General features: G+C 39.2%; 1 protein-coding gene across 6 annotated transcripts in view; it reads left to right on the top strand.

The window, feature by feature from the left end:
* The window catches only part of HDAC9 (histone deacetylase 9), a 292749-nt gene that overhangs the window by 174790 nt on the left and 97129 nt on the right, over window positions 1-20830 (top strand). For all 6 annotated transcript variants that reach the window (XM_086742475.1, XM_086742474.1, XM_086742476.1 and 3 more), the window contains exon 4: window positions 20404-20466. In XM_086742475.1, the coding sequence (XP_086598601.1) occupies window positions 20404-20466 (63 nt within the window). The remainder of the gene's footprint in view (window positions 1-20403; window positions 20467-20830) is intronic.

The following is a 20830-nucleotide window of genomic DNA, read 5'->3' on the forward strand; positions in this document are numbered from 1 at the left end:
CTCTTAGATTACTCAAGAGAAAGATGGGGATTCTTTTGTAACACCAGTTAAAACGGTGCAACACCAACTCCTACCTGACATGTGCAGCTATGCTGCTTGTTACGTAGGACTGATAAAATAAACAATGTATACAAGAAATGCTAGAAATATAATATTTTATTTACATTATCATTAGGGATAGGGGAAGGCATGAAATTAAACAGATGGCTCAAATGGTAAGCAATCTGTGCACCCACTGCTTCACTTTAGAGGTTCTTTTCTTACACATAGTTGGGGAATACTGAAAGCCTTTTGCAAAATTAGGGACTGCAGTGTGAAAATATGAAGGTGATCTAGTTCTGCAGTTTTGTAGGTGCTGTAGGTCTTTGTCTCCTTTTCCGAGCTTCAGGGATCCACCTGATACTGAACTCATGATACTGAGGTTTAGTCACTGGCTGAAGGTGACTTCCTTGGCTTCCACCACATACTGCGCCTACAAGTCTATTTATCCGATCACATAGCCAGCCTTGAATTCAAGGCTGCAGGGCTTTTTACCTGAGTGGGTATCATAGCGCACAGCAGTGTGACACTAGGTGCACGGTCACTTTGGCCACTTTGTAACAGAGCTCTGTGTGCTCCTTACAAGGGCCAGCCTGGCACTCTTGCGTGGCAGCACTATTACCCAGATGGATTGTGAGTGCTCAAGGAACACGACACCTTCATATGTTTTCTCCATTAGAGCAAAATCAGACTGCTATTGCATTGTTCTTAGAGCTAAGAAAAAATATAAAATGAAATAACTTACAGTTGGGAGAGCAATGTAGTTCCACTTACAAAAACAATGTAAAGACATGTTATAGCAAATAGAAAAGGAAATAAAAATCTGTTAGGTCAGAAGACTAGAATATACTCATTAGATTAATTTTAGATTGCATAAGTAACTGTTTATAGCTGGAATATAAAGACTGAAATAATAAGTTCAGTACTAATTATCTCCCAAATAATAAAAACTATTTTCCAAGACCCGGATGTAGATGTTGATGTTTCTCTATGGCTTAAGGCAATACTGCAGAAAATTATTAATATCATTTTAAGAAAATATATATATTTGGAAATATATTTGTTTCACATAACAAAGGAGCATTTTGTCTCATGTTGTGTTACACTTTCTTATGGTAAGAAGGTGATTATACCTGACACAAACAGCTGTTTCTACCCTGATGCTTACTTTTCCCACAGAGTCCTTTGTGGGATTTTAACATGTCATAGTATGGTAAAACCAGGCTCATATATGTTTTCCAGTTAATTGTGATAATAAGTTGCCCAGCCACAACACTTAATTTAGTACAATGTAATTGGTTTTTAGTGGTTTTGATAAGCTTCTGAAACAGTAGTAGACAATGCACCTTTTTAAATTTATAACTGAACTGTTTTTGGTGGCAGATTTTTATTGAAGCAGTAATTCTGCTAACAATTGCACTGTCAACTCTTATCTCCAATTGGAAGAACAAAAACATTTGTATTGAACACATATTTCACTGCTAAGTGATATGGGAATTTTAATTTGTAACCTTTCAGAGGAAGTAAATAACTTTTTTTCCCTGTTCTGTTTAATGATTTTTTCCCCCCTCCTAATCAATCTGTTTTTCCCTTTGAGATCAATTTTACTCTATTTTTGGAGCTTTTCTGTTGTAGGTGACAGCAAGCAATTTCCTATGTATTGGACAGACGTGAAGTAAAGTCTTTATCCTTCAAGTAAGATTGCAGGTGAGGGAGACGACATACTCTAAAGAATTTGCACCTTTGCCTTGGGAAAGCTTGGATACTTGGTGTTTGATGATTCAGTCGCTCTTGTCTGTTCCACTTCTAAGCTGGAACAGAAACCTCTTCACCAAAGCTTCTCTCCTGCAGGCTCTTCCGTAGCAGTGAGCACCATGAGTTCAGATGGTTAATAGTTTGAATGAAAGCTCAGATTTTGCCATAGCTGGGAGGCAGACTGGAGAATATATTTCATATAACATATTTACATGAACTATGTATTCTGATAAGTTTGTTGATTTTTCAAGTTTTCATAGTTCGTCTGTATGGTCAGTGTACTGGCTTTCATGCACTTGTCTCTATTCACAATGATAACAGTTATCCTAAATGGCTCACTAAAATAATATAAATAAGGAAAAGGTCTACTGATCTTTTCACTGTACCTTATGCTGTGAGACAGACGTATATGTTTCACTTGGCTGTATTTTCTCTGTGCTCTTTTGGATGGGGTACAGGGGTGGACTTCAGAGCTTGTTGTGGCAGAAAATCCCATTGACTCCACCAGGAAAAAAAATTCAGCCCATATGTTTTACTTTTTTGAGAAATTTGATATATATTTGCAGGTTTCACAGTCCCTCTTGAAATTTAGACATTCTGAGCTTTGGACACCTAATGTTCAGCATCTTGTCAGAATAATTAATAATTAAATATGTAATAAATTAAATTTTAAATTTTAAATAAATTAAATAATGTAATAATTAAATTTTAAAGTTTTTGGTGCAATGCAATCTGAGGAAAAAAAGCTTTTAGAAAAAGAAATATGGTAAAACATATATTGTGCATCTTATATGGTAGAAAGATTGCCTGTCATAATTGATCCATTGATCTGATATGCTTTTAAAAGAAATTTTGTACTTCATGGAACCACATATCTTTGCCACATGTTTCCCAGCTTAAATGAAAACAAATCAAATTGTGTTCCAAATAGCTGTAGACAAGCTAACTTGCATAAAAATGGCTACTGTTAATTATTCAAATTTAGAATGACATACCAGTCTTCCTTGATTCATGGTATTGTTGTTATAATTGATAATAATAATTTTAAACCTGGTACATTGGCCATACCGAGTAATTTGCAAATGGAGTTAGTTACTGAGCTGTATGGAAAGTTTGCATTTGATGTGGAAAGACAACGGAAAAGAATGTGAAGTGTAATTAAATAAATTGCAAAGAAGCAGGAATTACAAGTGTCTTTTTAGCTTCATAGTTTTGGCTTTGGGTTTTTTTTTATATTTTTATGTCTTCCCCCCCTGCTGCTACACACACACTTTTGTGCTCTAGGGTCATTTAGAAATAGCTAGTGATCTCATTGAGGCTGTCAGGTGGTACACTGAAGTAAATAAGGTCATTTAAGGCTTATCTTTAATATGCAATGTTATTATTTTTTTCTATGGGTCAAATGGCCCACAAACCTGCAGGGCTTAATATAATTTGAAGCAGGTTTAGTCCTGTCAGCCACTAGCTTAGGTTTTGAATGAACCTTAAAAATTAAAGAGCACGTTAGTCTTTAGAAAAACATTCCCCAAGTATTATATATAAATGGATAGCACTAATCCTGCCACTTTCTACTCTGTTTTCCTCCAGTACCTATTCCATATCTATCTCTCTTTCTCTTTTTTTTCTCCCTCCATTTTACTGTTGTCTTTTGATTTACTGTTCTGTAACCAAAATCTCTTATGTTACTGAGAACCCTTGAATCAGTTTTCCTGTACCTCTTGGAAGGCGCTCAGCATTTCTCAAGGTTAGACTCAGTGTTAAAATCATCACAGTTGAGATTTGTTTCTAATTTTAGATGTGACACCATCTTTTGTGACATGATGTGACTATGTTTCTGAGGAAGGGGTTAGGACAACAGTCATATCTTTAGCCACATATTTAATAGAAAAGGAACAAAGATGAGGAAATCTCAAGGAGTTGATTTTGCTGGACTGCTGTCTTCTCACTCTTGTATAAATAAGAGGATATCAAGCGATCCAAGAACTTTTTTCAATGAAACTGTCAGGATTTTCTTAAAATAACAATAGAGAGAAAAATTGAAAAAATATTTATTAATATTCATTAAATACCGAAAACAAGGAAACACCTGCCTTGATGCAATGTTTACTGCTGATGCTTTTCTCAACAGCTCTACCAGTGTATTTGTAGAGCTCATAAAAGAGACCTCAGAGCTGAAGGCAATAATATGTTGTAGGTATGACCTAACCTAGTTCATTGCATACCTCTAACATTAGTTCACAGTGATTATTTTAAGCTCTTCTTTTAATATAACCTAGTAATTTCTTTGCTATTTTTTTGCTTGGTTGGTATAAGGCACCTGTAAACACCAGGGCTGAATGTCTTGGTAGAATGACAGACCTCACTACCTTTTGTTATTGTTACTTCTAGAAAGTTTGTTTTATCATGAAAACAGACTGAGTCACTCAGATGAGCTTTTTTTAAAAATTTGTGTGCTGCTGTAGTATCCTCTTTTTGAGTAGCTTAGCTTTCTACTGTTTGGCATAATGCTTGATTATATTTATCGCTATTCAGCTAACAAAGGAGGACTGATGCCAGTCTTGCAGATGCTGAGATGATGAATTTTGTGAGCTCTGTTCATTCCTATGTGAGTGTAAGCACGAGGCTTACTGTTGTTTCTGCAGCACCATCCATGGGCATTATTCTTAAAGTAAAAAACATGAAGCGCCCCTTCCCCCCGCCCCCATGAGAACATACTTTTGAAATGAAAATGTTGAGGATTTAGTAGATCCTTATCAGATTTGGCACGTAAGACTGTCAAGGCAGGACACACATGACTGAAATGTATGTGGTCTGATCAGCATGATGCAGACTGAGGGAAAAGAGAGGAATAGTGTAAGGGTGGTAGGGAATTTGCAGACACTCTCCTGGCGATAGTCAGAAGATATACTGAATTAGCTAAATGAACAGTGTTATTGTATGCCAGGTTTATTTGCTTGCCTTGAGCATATTTAAACCAGGCATAGCAAAGTACCTGAGAGAGCTGAAGAAATACTAGAAGTTTGGGCATCTCTATTTTTTTTTTTTTAATAGATCCTAGACATATTCAGAAAGCTTTGCTGTATGCTTTGCAAGCTCATCCTGTTTGGTGATGTTGAACATATGCTTTTAAGTCATTGTTTCTTGGTCAGTCTCAGACTGATAAACAGTGTGGTTTTTCCCAAACTTCCATTCTTCTGTGTTTGTTTGTCTAGCAGGCTTCCAAGTTGCGTAGTAACTATCCCTCTTCTGCAACCACCTCCCCACTCCTCCTCCATTTCTATTCAGGATGCATCTTCCTTTCTGTGCATGGTGGGAAAGCAATGCTTTCTCTCATGGAATAAAAAGCCTTTGTTTCTTGTTGACCAAAAATATAGCTTTATACTTCTCCATTTTCCCTATAAAAAAAAAGGATAAAACTGACTCTGGAGAGATCATTACAAATAATGAATATTAAGTGTACAAGCCTCACAGTATATTATCAGTGTCCTTACATCAGTTTTAACATTATGAGTCTTTATAATCAAAGGAAAATGATGCTTTTTGGATGCTTCCCTTTCAGTTGTTTAACTATTGGTATTGCACCAATTTATAACATGAAAATGTTGAAGTCAAGAGTTGCCTCTGTTATTTGAATAGGTGACAAAATAGGAGAGGTCTCTTCCCTTTCATTGGGTTTTAAAGGACTGGATATTTCCAGGAGGAAAGAGACACAATGTTAGCAGCAACAAAACGTAAAATATTATGTGGGATGATTTCTGACCGCTATAACCACCATTGCCCTCTCAAAAAAAATTGAATGAGACGTGACAAAATTGGCTGTGTTTGAAGTTTTCTTTGAATTTAAGGACTCAAAGGAAGAATTTCAGTAGTTGAGAAAACAATTTCTGCAGCATCTCTGTAGACGAAGGAAAGATGAAAGTATGCAAGTATAGTAAGAAAACAAATGCTAATGAACACATTTTGAATTGTATTTGATGAAGAATGTTCAGGCTGTGAATCAGAATGATGAAATTACAGGGTACAATGTCTATTAAGGGATCAAAGAGTAAGAGACTTAAGTTGTGAAATATAGTGATAAATATAGACAGAAGAAGATTAAAACAGAGAATTAGTGATCAGAAGCTTCCGGGAGGAGAGATTGTGGAGCACACTTTGTAGAAATCATAGAAAGCAAATAACAATAAAGAAAACAGTAGAAGAGAGAGGCATTTAGTTATACACAAAAAGAATGAAGGACCTGATAAATGTTTGACGTGAGCTGTTCTTTGAGGAGTGCTTTGCATCTGCTTTTTGAGTTCAACATTCAGCAGAGATTATGGCTGTTAAAACCTTGTGAAATGAAGTCTGAATTAATAGGTTTGGAATAAATATGACTTCTAATGATTGTGGAGTGTTTTCTTAGCTGGTAGCAGGTCAGTGGAAGATCTTTCCCTGCAGAAGCAGGCAGGCCACAAGTCTGTGAAGGGTCTCCAAGGCCCTGGAAGAACAGGAAAGTAGCAATGGCAATGGTGGTACTATTACAGTACAAAGTCACAACCTCTTCCTTTATCTGATGGAGGGGGACACTTTATATTCATCATCACAACAACTAGGCCTCTTCCAATATTTTTTTTCAGCCTGGATGGAAATATCTTACCTGTATGTGTAATCTCCATATCTCTTCAGATACAGAAGAAAAGAGCAATATTGCCTGCTAATGACAGTGGTTTTCTGAGCAAAGGAGCTCAGTTCCTTGTATTGATTTAAGGAGGAGAGTTTTAAGCCAGCTGGTGGAAGAACAGCCGGATATTTGGAGACTTCTTCACAAACAAGCGACTGGCATGGGAGAAACCTCAGAAGTGTGTTCTGTCTGAGGTTTTAGTCAGTGAAGCATGGAAGGAGTCAACATTTCTGTAGTGGATGAAAGATGGAGTTAAAGGAGGACAGCAGGGCTGACAGTCATGTGTCTGCAATAACTAAAGAGACACTAACAGCAAGAAAGGAAAGAATGGTCACCAGTTACTAATTTTCTCTTGAAAAACACCATCCTTTTTTGGTGGGAATAGTAAATGCAGAAGGAAAGGATGACATTTATAAACATGGACCCCACAATAACACTGTTCTTCTGTTCAGCTAAAAAAGGAAAATCCTACAGAAACATTTATCCCTATTTGCAAGTGAGGTTTCTAGACTTATGGGAAGGTATAAAGAGGACTGGCTAGTTTAATGTTGACGAGAGCAGAGGCAGTTTATCATGGTCAATCATTGTTCAAATATCCACATGCCAAAAATAGACCAAAAACCACCTGACCATGCCAGGTCTGTGCTGGAGATGAAATAAAGGGAGCAGGTGTGTTTGACCACAGATTCAGCTGAACGAAGAAAGAAGTCCTTCAGTCGATCTCATTAATTCATCAACGTACAAATTCAAAGACAGAAATGTTTGGCATGTGTTTGGGTTTTGGTTTGTTGTTTCTTTGTTTGTTTGTTTAATGTATTATCTTGAGCTAAAGTAGACAATTTTTTTCTTTACCATCAAGCATTTAATGTCTACATGAGTGAGATTCATTGCTTGCCACAACAGCTGTTGCTCAGCTGCCTTGTTTCTCTTGTGAATGGAAATACCTCTAAGTTGTTGTAAGCCTGGGAACCTAGGGAGAGACATAAGAATTTTTTTTTAGCTGTGCTTTTTTGCAAGTGGCAATGTTCTCTTTACAGAACTACATAAAATGTTCTAAAGAAAAGGACAAGTTAAGATGACACAGATAAAACCAAAAAGCTTTTGAAATATGACAGAAAGCACAGGTTTTTTTTCTGCTCATCTAACTTTTGAGGAAAAACCAACTACTCTTGCGGTTTGGGTAAATCGCATGCAATTTTATTTTGGTAATAATCAGCTATCTGAAATAATACAGGCTTTAAAAAGCATTGACAGTCATGAATAGTAATCAAACCCTTGTCAGTTCCCAGTGGAAGAGTGCAGACTACCATTCCCTAACTGACTGTGCACTGTATGTAGTATGGCAAAAATATTCTGGCCTAAAGAATGTCTATATTCTCCCCTTCCACAATGTTTGAGCACCCTTAAAGCACTTGTCCTCCAAATAGTAATGTGGAATATACTGCTGTTTATTCTCATTTGACAGATGGAGACCTGGAACACAGAGTGTTATGGGGTCTCTGATCACTGGAAATCTGTGGTCAGTGACTTCAGCTCAAGAGTGATAAATCCCAAGTGCCCTAACAACCAACTAGACCATCTTTTTTTTTTTTAAAAAAAAAAAAAAACAAGAAACATTAATTAACATCCCTCACAGGCACTTTTAATAAATATATGATGAATATACAGACATAAGAAACATCACATGATCTTTTTTCAGTGTACCACAGGAAAAGCAGAAAACTGTAAGCAAAAAAAAAAATCAAACAAAAAAGTCCACTAGGGTTTTGTATGTCTCTAGTGGGGATTTCCTTTCTATATGTGAATGAAATGCAAATTTCCTTCCTGATATTGGCAGATTAAGACTACTGCAGGTCTCACTTTCTGCGAGTGAAGAATTACATTGCTTCGGGTAGAGGGACAAATATTACCTTGTCAAAGATGGGAACAGGCCATCCATGTGAGTCAGAAATAGATTATTGACTCCGCATGACCGTGAACGGCACGAAACGTGCTCAGGCTGGTTTGCTCTGTTGTACGTGAAATCATGTAATGACACTTTCAAAAGGACAGGGATTCAGTCCTTTGTCAGATTAGTAGTGAATAGTATCTTATCCTGTCTCCAAAATGAAAATGTGAAAACTGTATTATTAATTGTAACGATGGGCAAAATTAGTTCTCTTCAAGTCTGTGTGTGGGGCAGAGTAACATAGGACAAGCCTTACTGTGTATCATTTTTCTCTTGCACAGATGATAAAAATAAATGTAAAGCTTTTCAAATGGGATGGCCAAATGATATAGATTGTTTATCAGCCTCTCCTGTGACGCCAGCAGAGTCAGGAACGTCCTTTTGCCCTCTCAGTGCTCAAATGGCACGCTCCGATTGCTGCCTCCTCTGGGACAGGAAAATCACGCACTGGTGGGGGAGTTTTGCACATGAGCATTGAAAGGTGTGGAGGAAACAAAGTCTGCTAGCTAGTCTAAGTCTTAAGGTAGCCTAAATGTAGTCTAGGCATCAGCCAAAATCTTGTGGAAGTTACTTAATCCAATATTCCATTATCTGCATCATAAGAAAATGTAGGGTTTGTACTGTATAGAAACTAATTGAAGAATACTGAAGAATACCGTTCTCCTTTTCAAAGGAGACCATAGTTGTTTATTTAAATTATGCAATTTACATATATACCATCATGACTACAAATTGTTAGAAACTCAAGTTTTTTAAAAAACATTGTTTATGTAGGTCTAACACTTCCCCCCTTCCCCACTTAGTATTCGAAATACACCTGCGGTTGATTTAGTGCGTATCTTTAAATGATGTTGGCTAGTTTGGGTAGTTGATTATGTTGATTATATATATTGGCTTGGTTGTATAGGTTTTCTGTGATTTATGAGTCTCTTCAAGATGCAAGGCCTCTTGAATCCTTGTCATGCCACTGATGAATAGAGTTCTAGGATAGGATAGCACTGTCAGGAGTACTTTGAACTCCTGTCACTGTCCTTGTGGCTTGCTGAGACACAGGACCTGGTGACAATAAAAAGTTCTTGCATGTCTTGCCTGTGCTTTTGGGGTCTTGCTTTTGTTGCTTGTGCTTTTTGAGCTGTATTAGAAAACTGATCTGGTTTATTTTAAAATGAGTGAATAAATAGATGTAAAATCTTGCCATGCTGGAGAAGGACAGGAGAGGAGCAGGAGCATTTGGGAACTCCTTAACATGGTGTTGACACTAAAGCTCTTTCATCCCATCCTGGCAAATATCATTCTACTGATCAGCAGTGCAGTGGCACCAAGACTGCTGCAGTAGCTGATTAGATTCAGATTTTTCATAAATGGGCTGTTTAGTACACATGGTCTTATTTGGGACACGGTCTTAAGACACAGGTCTTAAATAAGAGCATTTGTGCTAAAGAAATGGCTACCCTCAGATTGATCCACTGCCTAGAAACACAGTGTTTCGCAATGCCACTTGAGATGTCTGAAGGAGTTACCAAGGTCATTCAGTACACTCCTCCACAGCTGCATCTCACTCAGTAGGGGGCCTGAGGACCACTCAGGGTCTACTGACCATCTCTATACCTTCCTTCTGTCCTTCCACCGCAACAGTACACCCAAAACCCCTTAGCATCCTGTTATGAGCTTATGGTCTTTGTATCAGAAGATGAAGTATCACAAAACAGCTGAGTGCTAGAAAAATAGTGTGAGAAATGAAAGCAGTTACCAAACTTGTTGGTTACTGGTGTCTGCAGTACTAAATAAGTTGGCAAAAAAAAATGAGATGGGAACCACAGTACTGTAAAAGACTGACTGATGAAATATTTCTGTTGGCAACCATCCTAGTATATTTCCAGCCTGAAATTATTGTTGGTAGGTATGCCTTGGAGATTTCCCCTTGCAAATATAGTTAGTTGCTCAACTTCTCAACTCTGATGGGTCCCAGAATAGCATACTGCCTCTCTGAATCGCTGGAGGCTTTCTGCTGCATCTGAGAGGACACTAAATGAACAAAAGTGAATGTAATGATTTAGGCCTCAAGTCAATAAAACACTCGATCATCACATGTTTGAAGCTAGACACTTGCTTATGTACCTTTCAGCTTTAATTTTTTGTTTACGTCAATGTATGTGCACTTTAGTATTTCAACTGTGGTGTATGACACCAGTAGCTGAAAGTGCATTGTTTGTCTGCTTATGTATACAGACACACATGCATCCATGAGACTTACATGTGTAAGGTCTCTAAGAGAAACACACTTTATATGCCTGTAAATACTGACAGGAAGAGAATGCTGTGATTGGATAGCTTACAGTAGCATTTTCTTTGAAGTTGTCTAAATAAAACCAGCTCTGCTGTGTTACTTAAAATAAATTGTTCTTTAATGTAAGGTTGTCACATTTGTGTATAGTTCAAAAATGGAGAAAAAATGTTTATTTAGAATGGCAAGCAAATTAATATTGCAAAGCATGAGGATGCTATTTTTAGAAGCATTCTTACTGGCAATTAAAAAGAAAAAAATAAAGCTTGACCAAACTTAAGCCTGTTTCATCACACTGGTAGTTTACTTATGTGGGTTTTCTCAGCCTTATTATTACAGTACATCTATTTTTAGTTAAGGCACTGCCCAATTTTGCTGCACCCCTTTATCAGATAACACAAAACTAGACTCACAGCTTTAGCTGTCTTCCTTTCTCTTCTGAGACATAGAAAGCTTGGCAAATAAACCATTTGTGAACCGTATGTGCACTTTTTTAGTTGTCCAAGTTTTCTGTCTCCACCTTTTTATCTTTTCTTTTCAGCTGGAATTCTGGCAGAAGTAAGGAGAGGAGAGAGATAATACAGTTAAGGTTTAAGATAATCCAGGTTGTGATTTATTTCTTTATTCCTGTGGACAGCCTGTGGGGGATACCTGCTACCTTTAACAGTCTAGCTTTTGTTGCTTGTTACTTTTAGCCCAAACTGCCACTTAGCGTCCATACAGCATTATTTTGTGGGCTGCTGAAAACACTCTCAGTTTTGCATAGACTAATGATAAGAATTTAATTGCATTGATTTCAGATTTAAAATGAAAAAAAAAATATTCCAAACCTCAGGGAAATATTCTTAGCAGTTTATTTCATTGGCAACTGCTTCAACAAGCAGGGAAAGGGGGCTGGAAATTAAGGGCAATCATAACATATGCAGGCCAGTCCATCCGTGACTGATGACTTATGTGATACCTGCATTGTGATGGTTTAGAATCTCTGATTTGTTGGCTGAAAGGTTTTGGTTTTCCTTCCATTGTCACCTATCCTGCTGTCCTGTTCTCTCATCTACCAATCGACAGAATACGAAATGCGTAGATGGCTGCCATACAGCTATCCTATTTTTAGAATAGGCCCTGAGCTCAAGTTTGACCCTATATTTTGACGGCTCAGAAGCTTAAGCTGATCTAAAATAGTCTGTTATCTCTGCTTGTGGCATTGGGATTCCAGCATTTGTTGAGTTATTTTTTCATTTATTAATTCATTTTTGAACTGCTCTTTCCCAGCAGCTCTTCAGATTGAAGTGAATCTAAGAGTTTTCCCCTCTCAGACTCTTTGCAAGATATAAATATACCTGATTAGAGTTGATTAGAATGGGAGTGTTGTCTGAACATGGATTCAATGCGTGTTCTTCCTGGTTCCCCATGCTTTCAAGTGCAAATTACCAATTCTGTCCTGTGTATTTTTTTTAGCCATTGCACAGTGGCTTGAGGCTCAGAACAATTTGACAGTTATTTTGTGAACAGTTCAGCTTCTACAAAACTGTTGAGCCTGGGACCAGCCTTATCTTGCTACCAAGAGCCAGAGATAGGGCAGATGAGGAACGCGTGGAAGCAGCAGCTGCAGCTGCCCACATCTGCCTGCTCGGTGGTGACTTTGCTGGACACTTGCTGTACTCTTCCTCTCCTATTTGTTTCATCCTTTCTATGGGACAGACTGTCTAGTAAATGGAAGGTTGCATGATTTGGTTAAATGAGCTTGAATTATGGATAAAAGCCTTCTTGGGGTTGATTCTGGCCTTAGGAATACCAGTTGGATACCTATATTTACAAAAGTCAAGTTTGTGACACATTTTGACAGTATCATAGTATATTACAAAGGTATTTTCAGTTACAGTAAGTAGCTGCATTAAGATTATCACAGTGGTTTACTTACCTAAAGAGAGAGGTAATATTTAGTTGAAATGTGTTTTAATTTTCCTTTCAGAATTGTGAAAACTCGCTTTCAATTGTACTTTGATTTATTTTCTCTTTTGCAGTCTATGAATTTGTTACTTGCTCCTCAGGAGAAATCCTGGTTCTGCTGAAGTCAGGCAAAACAATTACAGTTCACCCACTGTAAAAGTCTCACCCACTGTAAAAGTCCCACCCACTGAAGTCCCAGTTTCGTCCTTTTAGCATTGCCCCAAATTCACCGGCACAATAAAAACCTCTCAACCTGGTGTATCAATAACATTTCGGTTTTCAGATCTGTTCCTTATCAGAGTTAAAGACAAGGAAGAAAGATGAAAACTGGATCTACGTTCAATGTAATGTTTTGAAAAAAAAAAAAGGAGAGGACTGATACTGAACTTTGCTGCTGTCCTGGTCCAGCCAACCAGGAGGGTTTCATCTGGTCTTGTAACAGCGTTATTGACTGGCATGAGATGTGACCTTTTCATAGCACAGTAGCGGTCAATTTGTTACTGCTCTCAGAGGCATGTCTGTGCGTGTAGCACTGTTTCTCTGTGTGCTTGAGTGCTCCCCAGTGAAGGGTGGAAGAGCTGGGAGAGGAAGGAGATCCCAGCAGGCAGTGCAGCGGCAGAGGCTGACATCTGCCAGCACGTGGCCTGGCATCTCAGGTCTGTGCCATGGCCCACACGATAAATAAGGTCTTTTTTAGTGCTTTATGTAAAATATTTTTTCTTGGCCAAGCTTCCAATGGCTTGTAGTGGCAGTTGTGTAACTATATATATTGTTCGATATTTAAGAAAAGGTCTTACTTGCTTCAAGATTTAACAGAGTACTTGTTCTCCCAATCTACATGGGTATCAATTTACTATAAATCTACTATAGCTTTATAGTGTGGTTGTACCATGTTACATAAAGCCACCTCGTCCCTCCATTAATCCAAGTCTGGATTTAGAAAGACTCTACTTTTGAGATCTAATCATTTGACTTAAAAGAGCAACTTTGAATAGCAAAACAAAGCAAACACATTGTGGCGGGTTTTTTTCCACAAAGACTTTTTTCCCTAAAATGTTTAGAGTGCACTCCGTTGTACTAGTCTTGTAAAAATTATCAGATCTCATAGGAAAATAAATATATTTTGAATTTTAAAAAAGAAACAAAACCCATACCTCTGCTTTTCAGGAGAGGAGGATTTAGAAGATGAAAACTATTTATGAAGTAGGAATAATTATTCTATTTAGTTCTTATTATTCCAATCCGTTAAGCAATAATTCTTCCTAGTTCTTAGTAGCTTTGGTGGTACCCCATGATCGCGAGGTCTGACCTGTCTAACTTCGGAGTCCAACAATAACTCCTGCCTTATGTTTTCCCTACAGAAGTGTTAGAGTTTTCTTTCCAGAGACACATGGCCACTATTGATGTAAAGCTCATTTGTAAGTTGTTGCAGTGGTTAAAATGTGTTTAAAATGTGTGCCCATTTCTGGCTTGAATTTTTCTAATCGATGTTTTTTTTCTTAAAGCCTTGTTTCTTAAAATAAAGAGCATTTTCCAATGTTTTGGGTTTTTTTTTTCCAATGGTTTTCCAAACCTATTTTATGCTTGTGGCATGTCTGTCTATCCTCAGTTTTTCAGCACTCTTTTTCAGGTATCTATACTGGAACAAGTTACAGTATCCCAAGAATATTTTCTTTGGTATACGCATATCACCTCACTACTGTTACTCAGTATAACCTTGTTGATATATCCAAGGATTTTATTAGCCTTTTTGGTCCCATTGTAATCCTAGGAGCTCTTATTTAGTTGGCTGTCTTCTCTGTGATCCTAAATCTTTTGCATAGCCATTGGTTTTCACAATGTGGTTCTCCAGACAGCAAACATGGCCTACATTTCTTGGTTTAAATAAAAAAAAAAAAAACAAAACAACAAACCACTTAAACCCAGGCATATATTACAAGCTAGAGATGGTGTTCCCCTCAGTTCTCCAGCCATGGAGACTTAGTAAATGTCTGTCGTCCAGGAACTCTCAGTGTTCAGGTCAGTTGATCTGACCTGCCAGACTACCCAGCATCAGGAAATCCTGTGCAAAATGCTGGATGGAGGTACAGATTATCTGCTCAGTAGATGTGCAACAAGCTTGAAAGGCCTCAAGTCCGCTGAATGTATTGCAAGCTGTCACAGATAGTGTATGGCAAGCTCTCATAGGTTATGTGCTCTAGAGTTGCTTTCTCTATGTCCATCCAGGTGTGTCTAGTGCAGCTAGACATGGCAGACACGGTGCACGTATGGCACTAGGGTCTCTCTAAGAAAGCTGGGCATCAACATGGAAGACCTGGCGAATCTCAGATTGCTCGTATCTCTACTTGCCTCATTAATAGCATAAAAGGGGCAAAGTGCTTTGCTGGTCTGAGGCATTTATTTGTCAATTTCTAACAGTGCTCTTGGCTACATGGCTTGTATTTTTTATATGCAATTTACCTCAGCTTTGCCACAAAATATGAAGATTTTAGTTACAACCTGATAAATAACTGTGTCAGCAGAATAATTTAATTGTGCATGTATTTCTTAACCTAAATAATATTTATTTATTTGATAGTTCTCTGGAGTTTTTAAAATCATTTTAACTTTGTGATTCAGGAAAGAACCTTTGAATTTATGAAGCCCTTAACTTTAGCCTTGTGCTTATAATCAAGCATGTGTTGTTGAGCTGTTGTCCTGAATCTAGGATTTAATTTCTAGTAGACTTATTTATATGAATGGAAAGGCATATTTTAAGAGGAGAAAAAAGTGATAAGTCGTCAACTAGTTCTAAAAACCCTGAGCTAATTTGCATGAGAAAGATGCAAGGCTCTCTTATTGTTACATGAGAGATGGTAGAAACCCATACATTTGTCTAGTGTTCTGCTCCTTATCCTCAAAACTTTGTAAAGTTTTATTCTCCCATTGTTTGTCACAAAATCCCCTAAAGCTACAGATATGTCTTTCTTTGTCCCAGAAGATTCCTTTGAAGCTTGAATTGAGCTTAAGCACGTGTAGAATCGCAGTTTTCTCCTCACTTGAAAAATGTCCATCCCATGTGTTCATGGCACTGCAATGAAAAAGCAACTTGTATTTCTGTGCAGGCAACGTCAAAGAGTTACTACACAGAAAACTAATCAGAAACATTCCCACAATACATCTTTCCAAGCAGAGAATGTGGATTAAGTGATTCAGTTTTACCCCCCCAGGGGTTTGGAATACAGTCCCTTAGTTCCAGGAGGGAGCAGAACCTGATGACTTGAGCATCTCCCCTGATTTCTTTCTGCTCCCAAACCATCTGCTTCTCTGTGGTAATAGCCTTCTGCTGTTCGTTAACCTAGTTAATCCTCTAGCATAAGCTGTAGTAATTTATGCTGGATGTCTGGGTTTCACATGGTAGTAATGGTATCTAATGAACTGTGGCTACAGAAACATCTGTTCTGTACAATAGTTAATTTTTTTTTTTTAATCCGGGTGATTAGATATACAAAAAATAGTTAGGAGCTCTTTAGGCTGCAGAGATTAGACTTCATAACTTGAGTACTGAAATAGGCCAGATTTAATTTTACCCAAGCAACCTTAATTTAGCTACCACTTGTTTATGCATTGCTGGATATTGATGCATGTTATTACTTAATGCTTTTTCACAAAATACTTGCCAAATGAAAAAAGGGCTGAAGGAAGGTTGAATGGGACACCTGTAAAACTATGAGATCCTAATTTAGGCATATCACTAGAAGCTAGAGAACATTTCTTTATTTAATTTTATATGTAATATTTATATGATACAAATGAGCAATATGGCAGAAGAATCTATGCAAGAATTCGTTCAGAAGTAAGAAAACTGCAAAAGTTGAAACTAAGCTATTAATATTAATGAAGACTATGCTCCAGAATATCATGACTGAGAAATGGGATATGCTAAAAACAAACAGTAATATACCGTTTGCACTTAACAAGGAAAGTAAGAAAAGTGCTACTTAATTATAATGTTGCGGAGTTAATAATACAGTAGAAATCTTAGCTCTTTCTAACTTGAATGCTTAATTTCTCAGTCTTAATGTTGTAGTAATGTGGTTTCCAGATTTAATTTCCTTATATTTATTTGTTTTTAGCAACTCAGAAGGCAAATAAGAGAAACACATTGTAAGCCCTGTAATGAGATCTTAGTGCTACTAATATGCCTTACATTTTCTATAAGTTGCTGATTGCATTTAGAGTTACCTCAGCAGCGCTAAATCATTTCAACGATTTACTTTTGCCTCCAGTATTGTTAAAGTTCTCCAAGTTTAGGAAATGCATTTGAAAAAACAGAACAAAAAAAACTCATGTTCCTGTATGAAAATGTCACCTTGTAACGTGCATAGCTTTAAAAATAAAAACCAGATTTTCTTCAGGCATGAACCCTTTATCCTTCCCCTGTGGGACTCTAAAGGAGCCATTTAAACTCATGTGATCATGTAGTTAAAGGCTGGGCTGACTCAGCAAAGTGCTTAACTATGTGCTTAAATTCTATTGCGATCAATAGAACTTGAGCATGTGCTTAAATATTTCGTTGAAAAGGGATGGATTTACACACAGGTTTTAAAGCTAAGCATGTACCAAGGCAGGCCTGTGATACGTCGAAGCAAATCGGAAGAATACAGGTTGTAAAAGCCCTACCTTTGGGGTGGCTGACTTCATAAGTAAAATATTTTGAAACAATTTTTATATATAATCTGAAATATAAAGCACAATGCTGTAGTTATTATTGTCTGTGAATTAGCTAACATAGGATAGTTTATGTGTCTGTCAGTTTAAAATACATATGCCAAAATTAAGAATGCTTGCAGCTAAATGTATGTCTGGATGTACATTTTCTACTCTTGAAAATAGTCTGCTTTTATTTAGTTACTGAAGTATTTGAAGTCAGTTAGAGCTGTAAATGCTATCTTTAAAAATGCAGCTGCATATATAAGCAGTTATAAAACACGTGTGAGTACCTAATACCAGGATCCCACACTCCAGCATTTTCCGTGTTCTGACCTGTTTTTAACTTATTCCTCCAGTGTTTCCCTGTAATATGAGACTTGATTATTTTGAGGTGCTGAATCACTAAACAGGATCATGTTCTGGTTGGCTCAAGGGCATAAGCAATTGCACTTTTTTATTTACTTCTGTCTATGAAAAGCTTTTTCTGCATTAGAGAACATTTCTGTTTCTACTGGTAGTTCCTCTTGCATTCGTGTTAAATGTCTTCTGCCTTGCACAGACAAAGTGCCATGTATTTCCCATAAAACATTTGAGTGTTTTTATTTTCAAGAGAAAAATCGTGACAACATGAAATTGTCAGCTGTCAATAGCACATCCCCTGTCCTGCCCTGTAACACCCTACAGGTCGCTGCCCATGTCCATGCCGCTTTGCAGAGCAGGGTGTGTGCTGTCTGCAGAGCTTCGCCACTTCCACGGGAGGAGTGCTCCCAGGCAAAACTGAGGGCAGGGAAGAGAGAAGGCAAGGAGAAGGTTGTTGTTGATAGATGCTAAGTTGAGGATCCTGTAGGGAAAACCCTATTGTCAGCTGCTGCAGTCTCCATCTGTCCGCAGGACAGATCCTAACTCTCAGCAGGACCAGGTCATTTGGCACATGGAGGATGCAAAGGGTTTGGATGATGGTGGAGACTTGAGCCACGGACCTCCCAGGTGCCATCCAGTATCCAAATGTCACAGGAGTGTCACAGCGTTTTGCTAGTGTGACTCTTTTCTTCGATAACACAATTGTGAGAAGTTTTTTTTAAAAAAATATTGCCCTTGGCTGTGATTTATCATGTCAGTTGAAGAGCAGACAGATGATCCTTCACCAAAAGGCAGAGGCAAGCCTGAACTTCTGGGCAGATTCTTGTCTCTTCAGGAGCAAAAAATGCTGGAGAGAGTTGAGAATTTGGTGGATTTCTAGAAGGTTCCGAGATGACTTCTCTGTTTACTTCTTGATTACAGTGAGGAATCACATCCCTGTGGCCACTGTTGCTCCTCTAGAGCAGGGAGACAGAAGGGGACTTGTAATTTTGGTAGGTGAGTGGTCAAGCTGCTGTACCATATATGTAGGCAATGACAGGATTTGGTCACCTGTGTAACAAGTGCTGTAAGGCAGAGCAGGACCCAGAGAAGTAAAGTACCATTGCAACAGTGAAATGAAACTTACCTACATGTAAGTATGTGAATCAGCAAACAAGATAGGCAACTTTTGAAATATCGTTATGAAAAATCAAGTTCACATAGCACGCGTGAAACCTGCCGAGACACAGAGGAGCATAGTGCTGCTGTCTGAGATGCTGTCAAGCGCTGCTCTTCTGAAAGCACATCATCTTGCAAAACTGAAAAAGACGCTGTGCAAATTGCCTAATGCTTCTAAAAATAAGTGTGAGCTGCTCAGCCCCTCTCCAAATTTTAACAAGTCAACTGAAGAGTGCATAGTTGGTAACCGTGTCTAACATGCTGTGCCACAACTGGTGACTTACTATAAGAATTATATTAAGCATGCTAAATACAGAAAGGCTGCTTATAACTGCACGCACAAAACCCGGTCCCTGATTAACATCTGCCCCCACCTTCTGCTCCCCCCCTCCAGCCCTGTAAGCGTCAGAAATCGTCTCTCCCAAGACGGCTGCAGGTCCCGCAGAGAGCAGGCAGCAGCCCTGCTCCCCTGCCAAAGCCAACCGCGGCGTAGCCAGAGAAACGGGCAGCAAAAATAGAACAGCAGGATGGCTGCGCGTGGGCGAGGCAGAAACCACATCGCCAGCAAAAACCTCCCAGCGTTATTTTAGGACCGATACAGCGGCCGTGGCGTTTTGCTCGCTTTTCGCAAAACACTCCCTGGGGGAGGGCAAGAAGGGAGAGGGGCGCGAGTCCCAGGTGAGGAGTGTTTCTGTCCCACTCCCTGCCTTCCCTTCCTCCCACACTGGCTTCTCCCCACCGAAAAGGGCTGAGCAGGGGGAAGGGGTTAATCCTGCTTGAGGCCGAGTGACTGGAGGGAGGACGGCTGGCGGTTTGAAAGACAGAGACTGGACAGCTGTGTTTGCTGTGGTATTTTTAAACGCATTAATGCAGGCTCCAATCACCCGGCCATGCTTGACCTATTTTTGGCTCAGGCCGGCCATTGTTCTATTTCTGCCGCTGCTGGGCCACTCGGATGTCGATTCAAATGCAAATGAGTTATTGCTGCCTCTCCCGCCAACTTCGCCTGGCTGCCCGGCCAAGGGAGAGCTGGACAGGGAGAGGAGAGGGGCGCGGGGACAGCCACACTGGTCCGGGCTGGGGTAATTCGGTCTAAACCCTCAGGGGCTCCTGGTCCATGGAAACAGGGCTTACTTGGTTTGATGGTTTTTGAGAGACTGTGTTTCACCCTCGCCCCGCCAGAAAGCCCGAAGCGCAGAGATATTTCTTCATTTCTTCTTCCACCTGCCGTTGGCTGCCCGAACGCAACTGCTCAAACTCGGCGACGCTCAGCCCCCCGCGCGCTCGCGGCTCCCTTCCAGCAGGCGGGGGCTGCTGAGAGTGGATTGGGGTGTTTTTTTTTCCCCCTTTCCCAATAGACACTTGTGCAAATGCTCAAACATTGCTAATTGCCGAAGCATATTATCTTACAACCCTCACTGGAGGAGGTAGGACCACAGAGGGTCGTGCCTGGCGCCCCTGTGCAAGTGCGGTGATGAATCTCTCGTGTAGCTGAAGTGCAGACTGGTTGGAATATGCTGCAGACAATTTACGAGAGTGAATCGTGTTTTTCCTCAGATGGGGTTTCTGGACGTGAACAGCTCTTGGCTCAGCAAAGAATGCACAGTATGATCAACTCAGGTAAGAGACAGCTCCGTACCTCGGACTTCGGTGGCTGACTGGGAGAATACAGCCAAGCACGACAAGAAAACACCCTTCCTTTAAAGAAGTGACTTTGTTTTCCTGGGCTTTATATAAGTTGTTGTTAAATAATTATGGTAGTATATTGGATAGCAGCTCCTGCTTTTGCAGGGAGTTTGTCTCCTTCAGCCTGCTGCTTCCCAGCCAGAGGAAAATGCTCACAACTGAAATCTACTTTGAGATTCCTTGTTTGTTTTGTTGCGTGGTTGCAAAATGGGGCTTGTGGTACAGGCTTATTCACAGAGAGAGGCTTCCTCAGACAGACCTTGTCAGGAGGCTGCAGTTAGAGCCCCTCGTAGGCAAT

The sequence above is a fragment of the Chlamydotis macqueenii genome, chromosome 2, assembly GCF_036417535.1.
Source record: "Chlamydotis macqueenii isolate bChlMac1 chromosome 2, bChlMac1.mat, whole genome shotgun sequence".
Lineage (NCBI taxonomy): Eukaryota > Metazoa > Chordata > Aves > Otidiformes > Otididae > Chlamydotis > Chlamydotis macqueenii.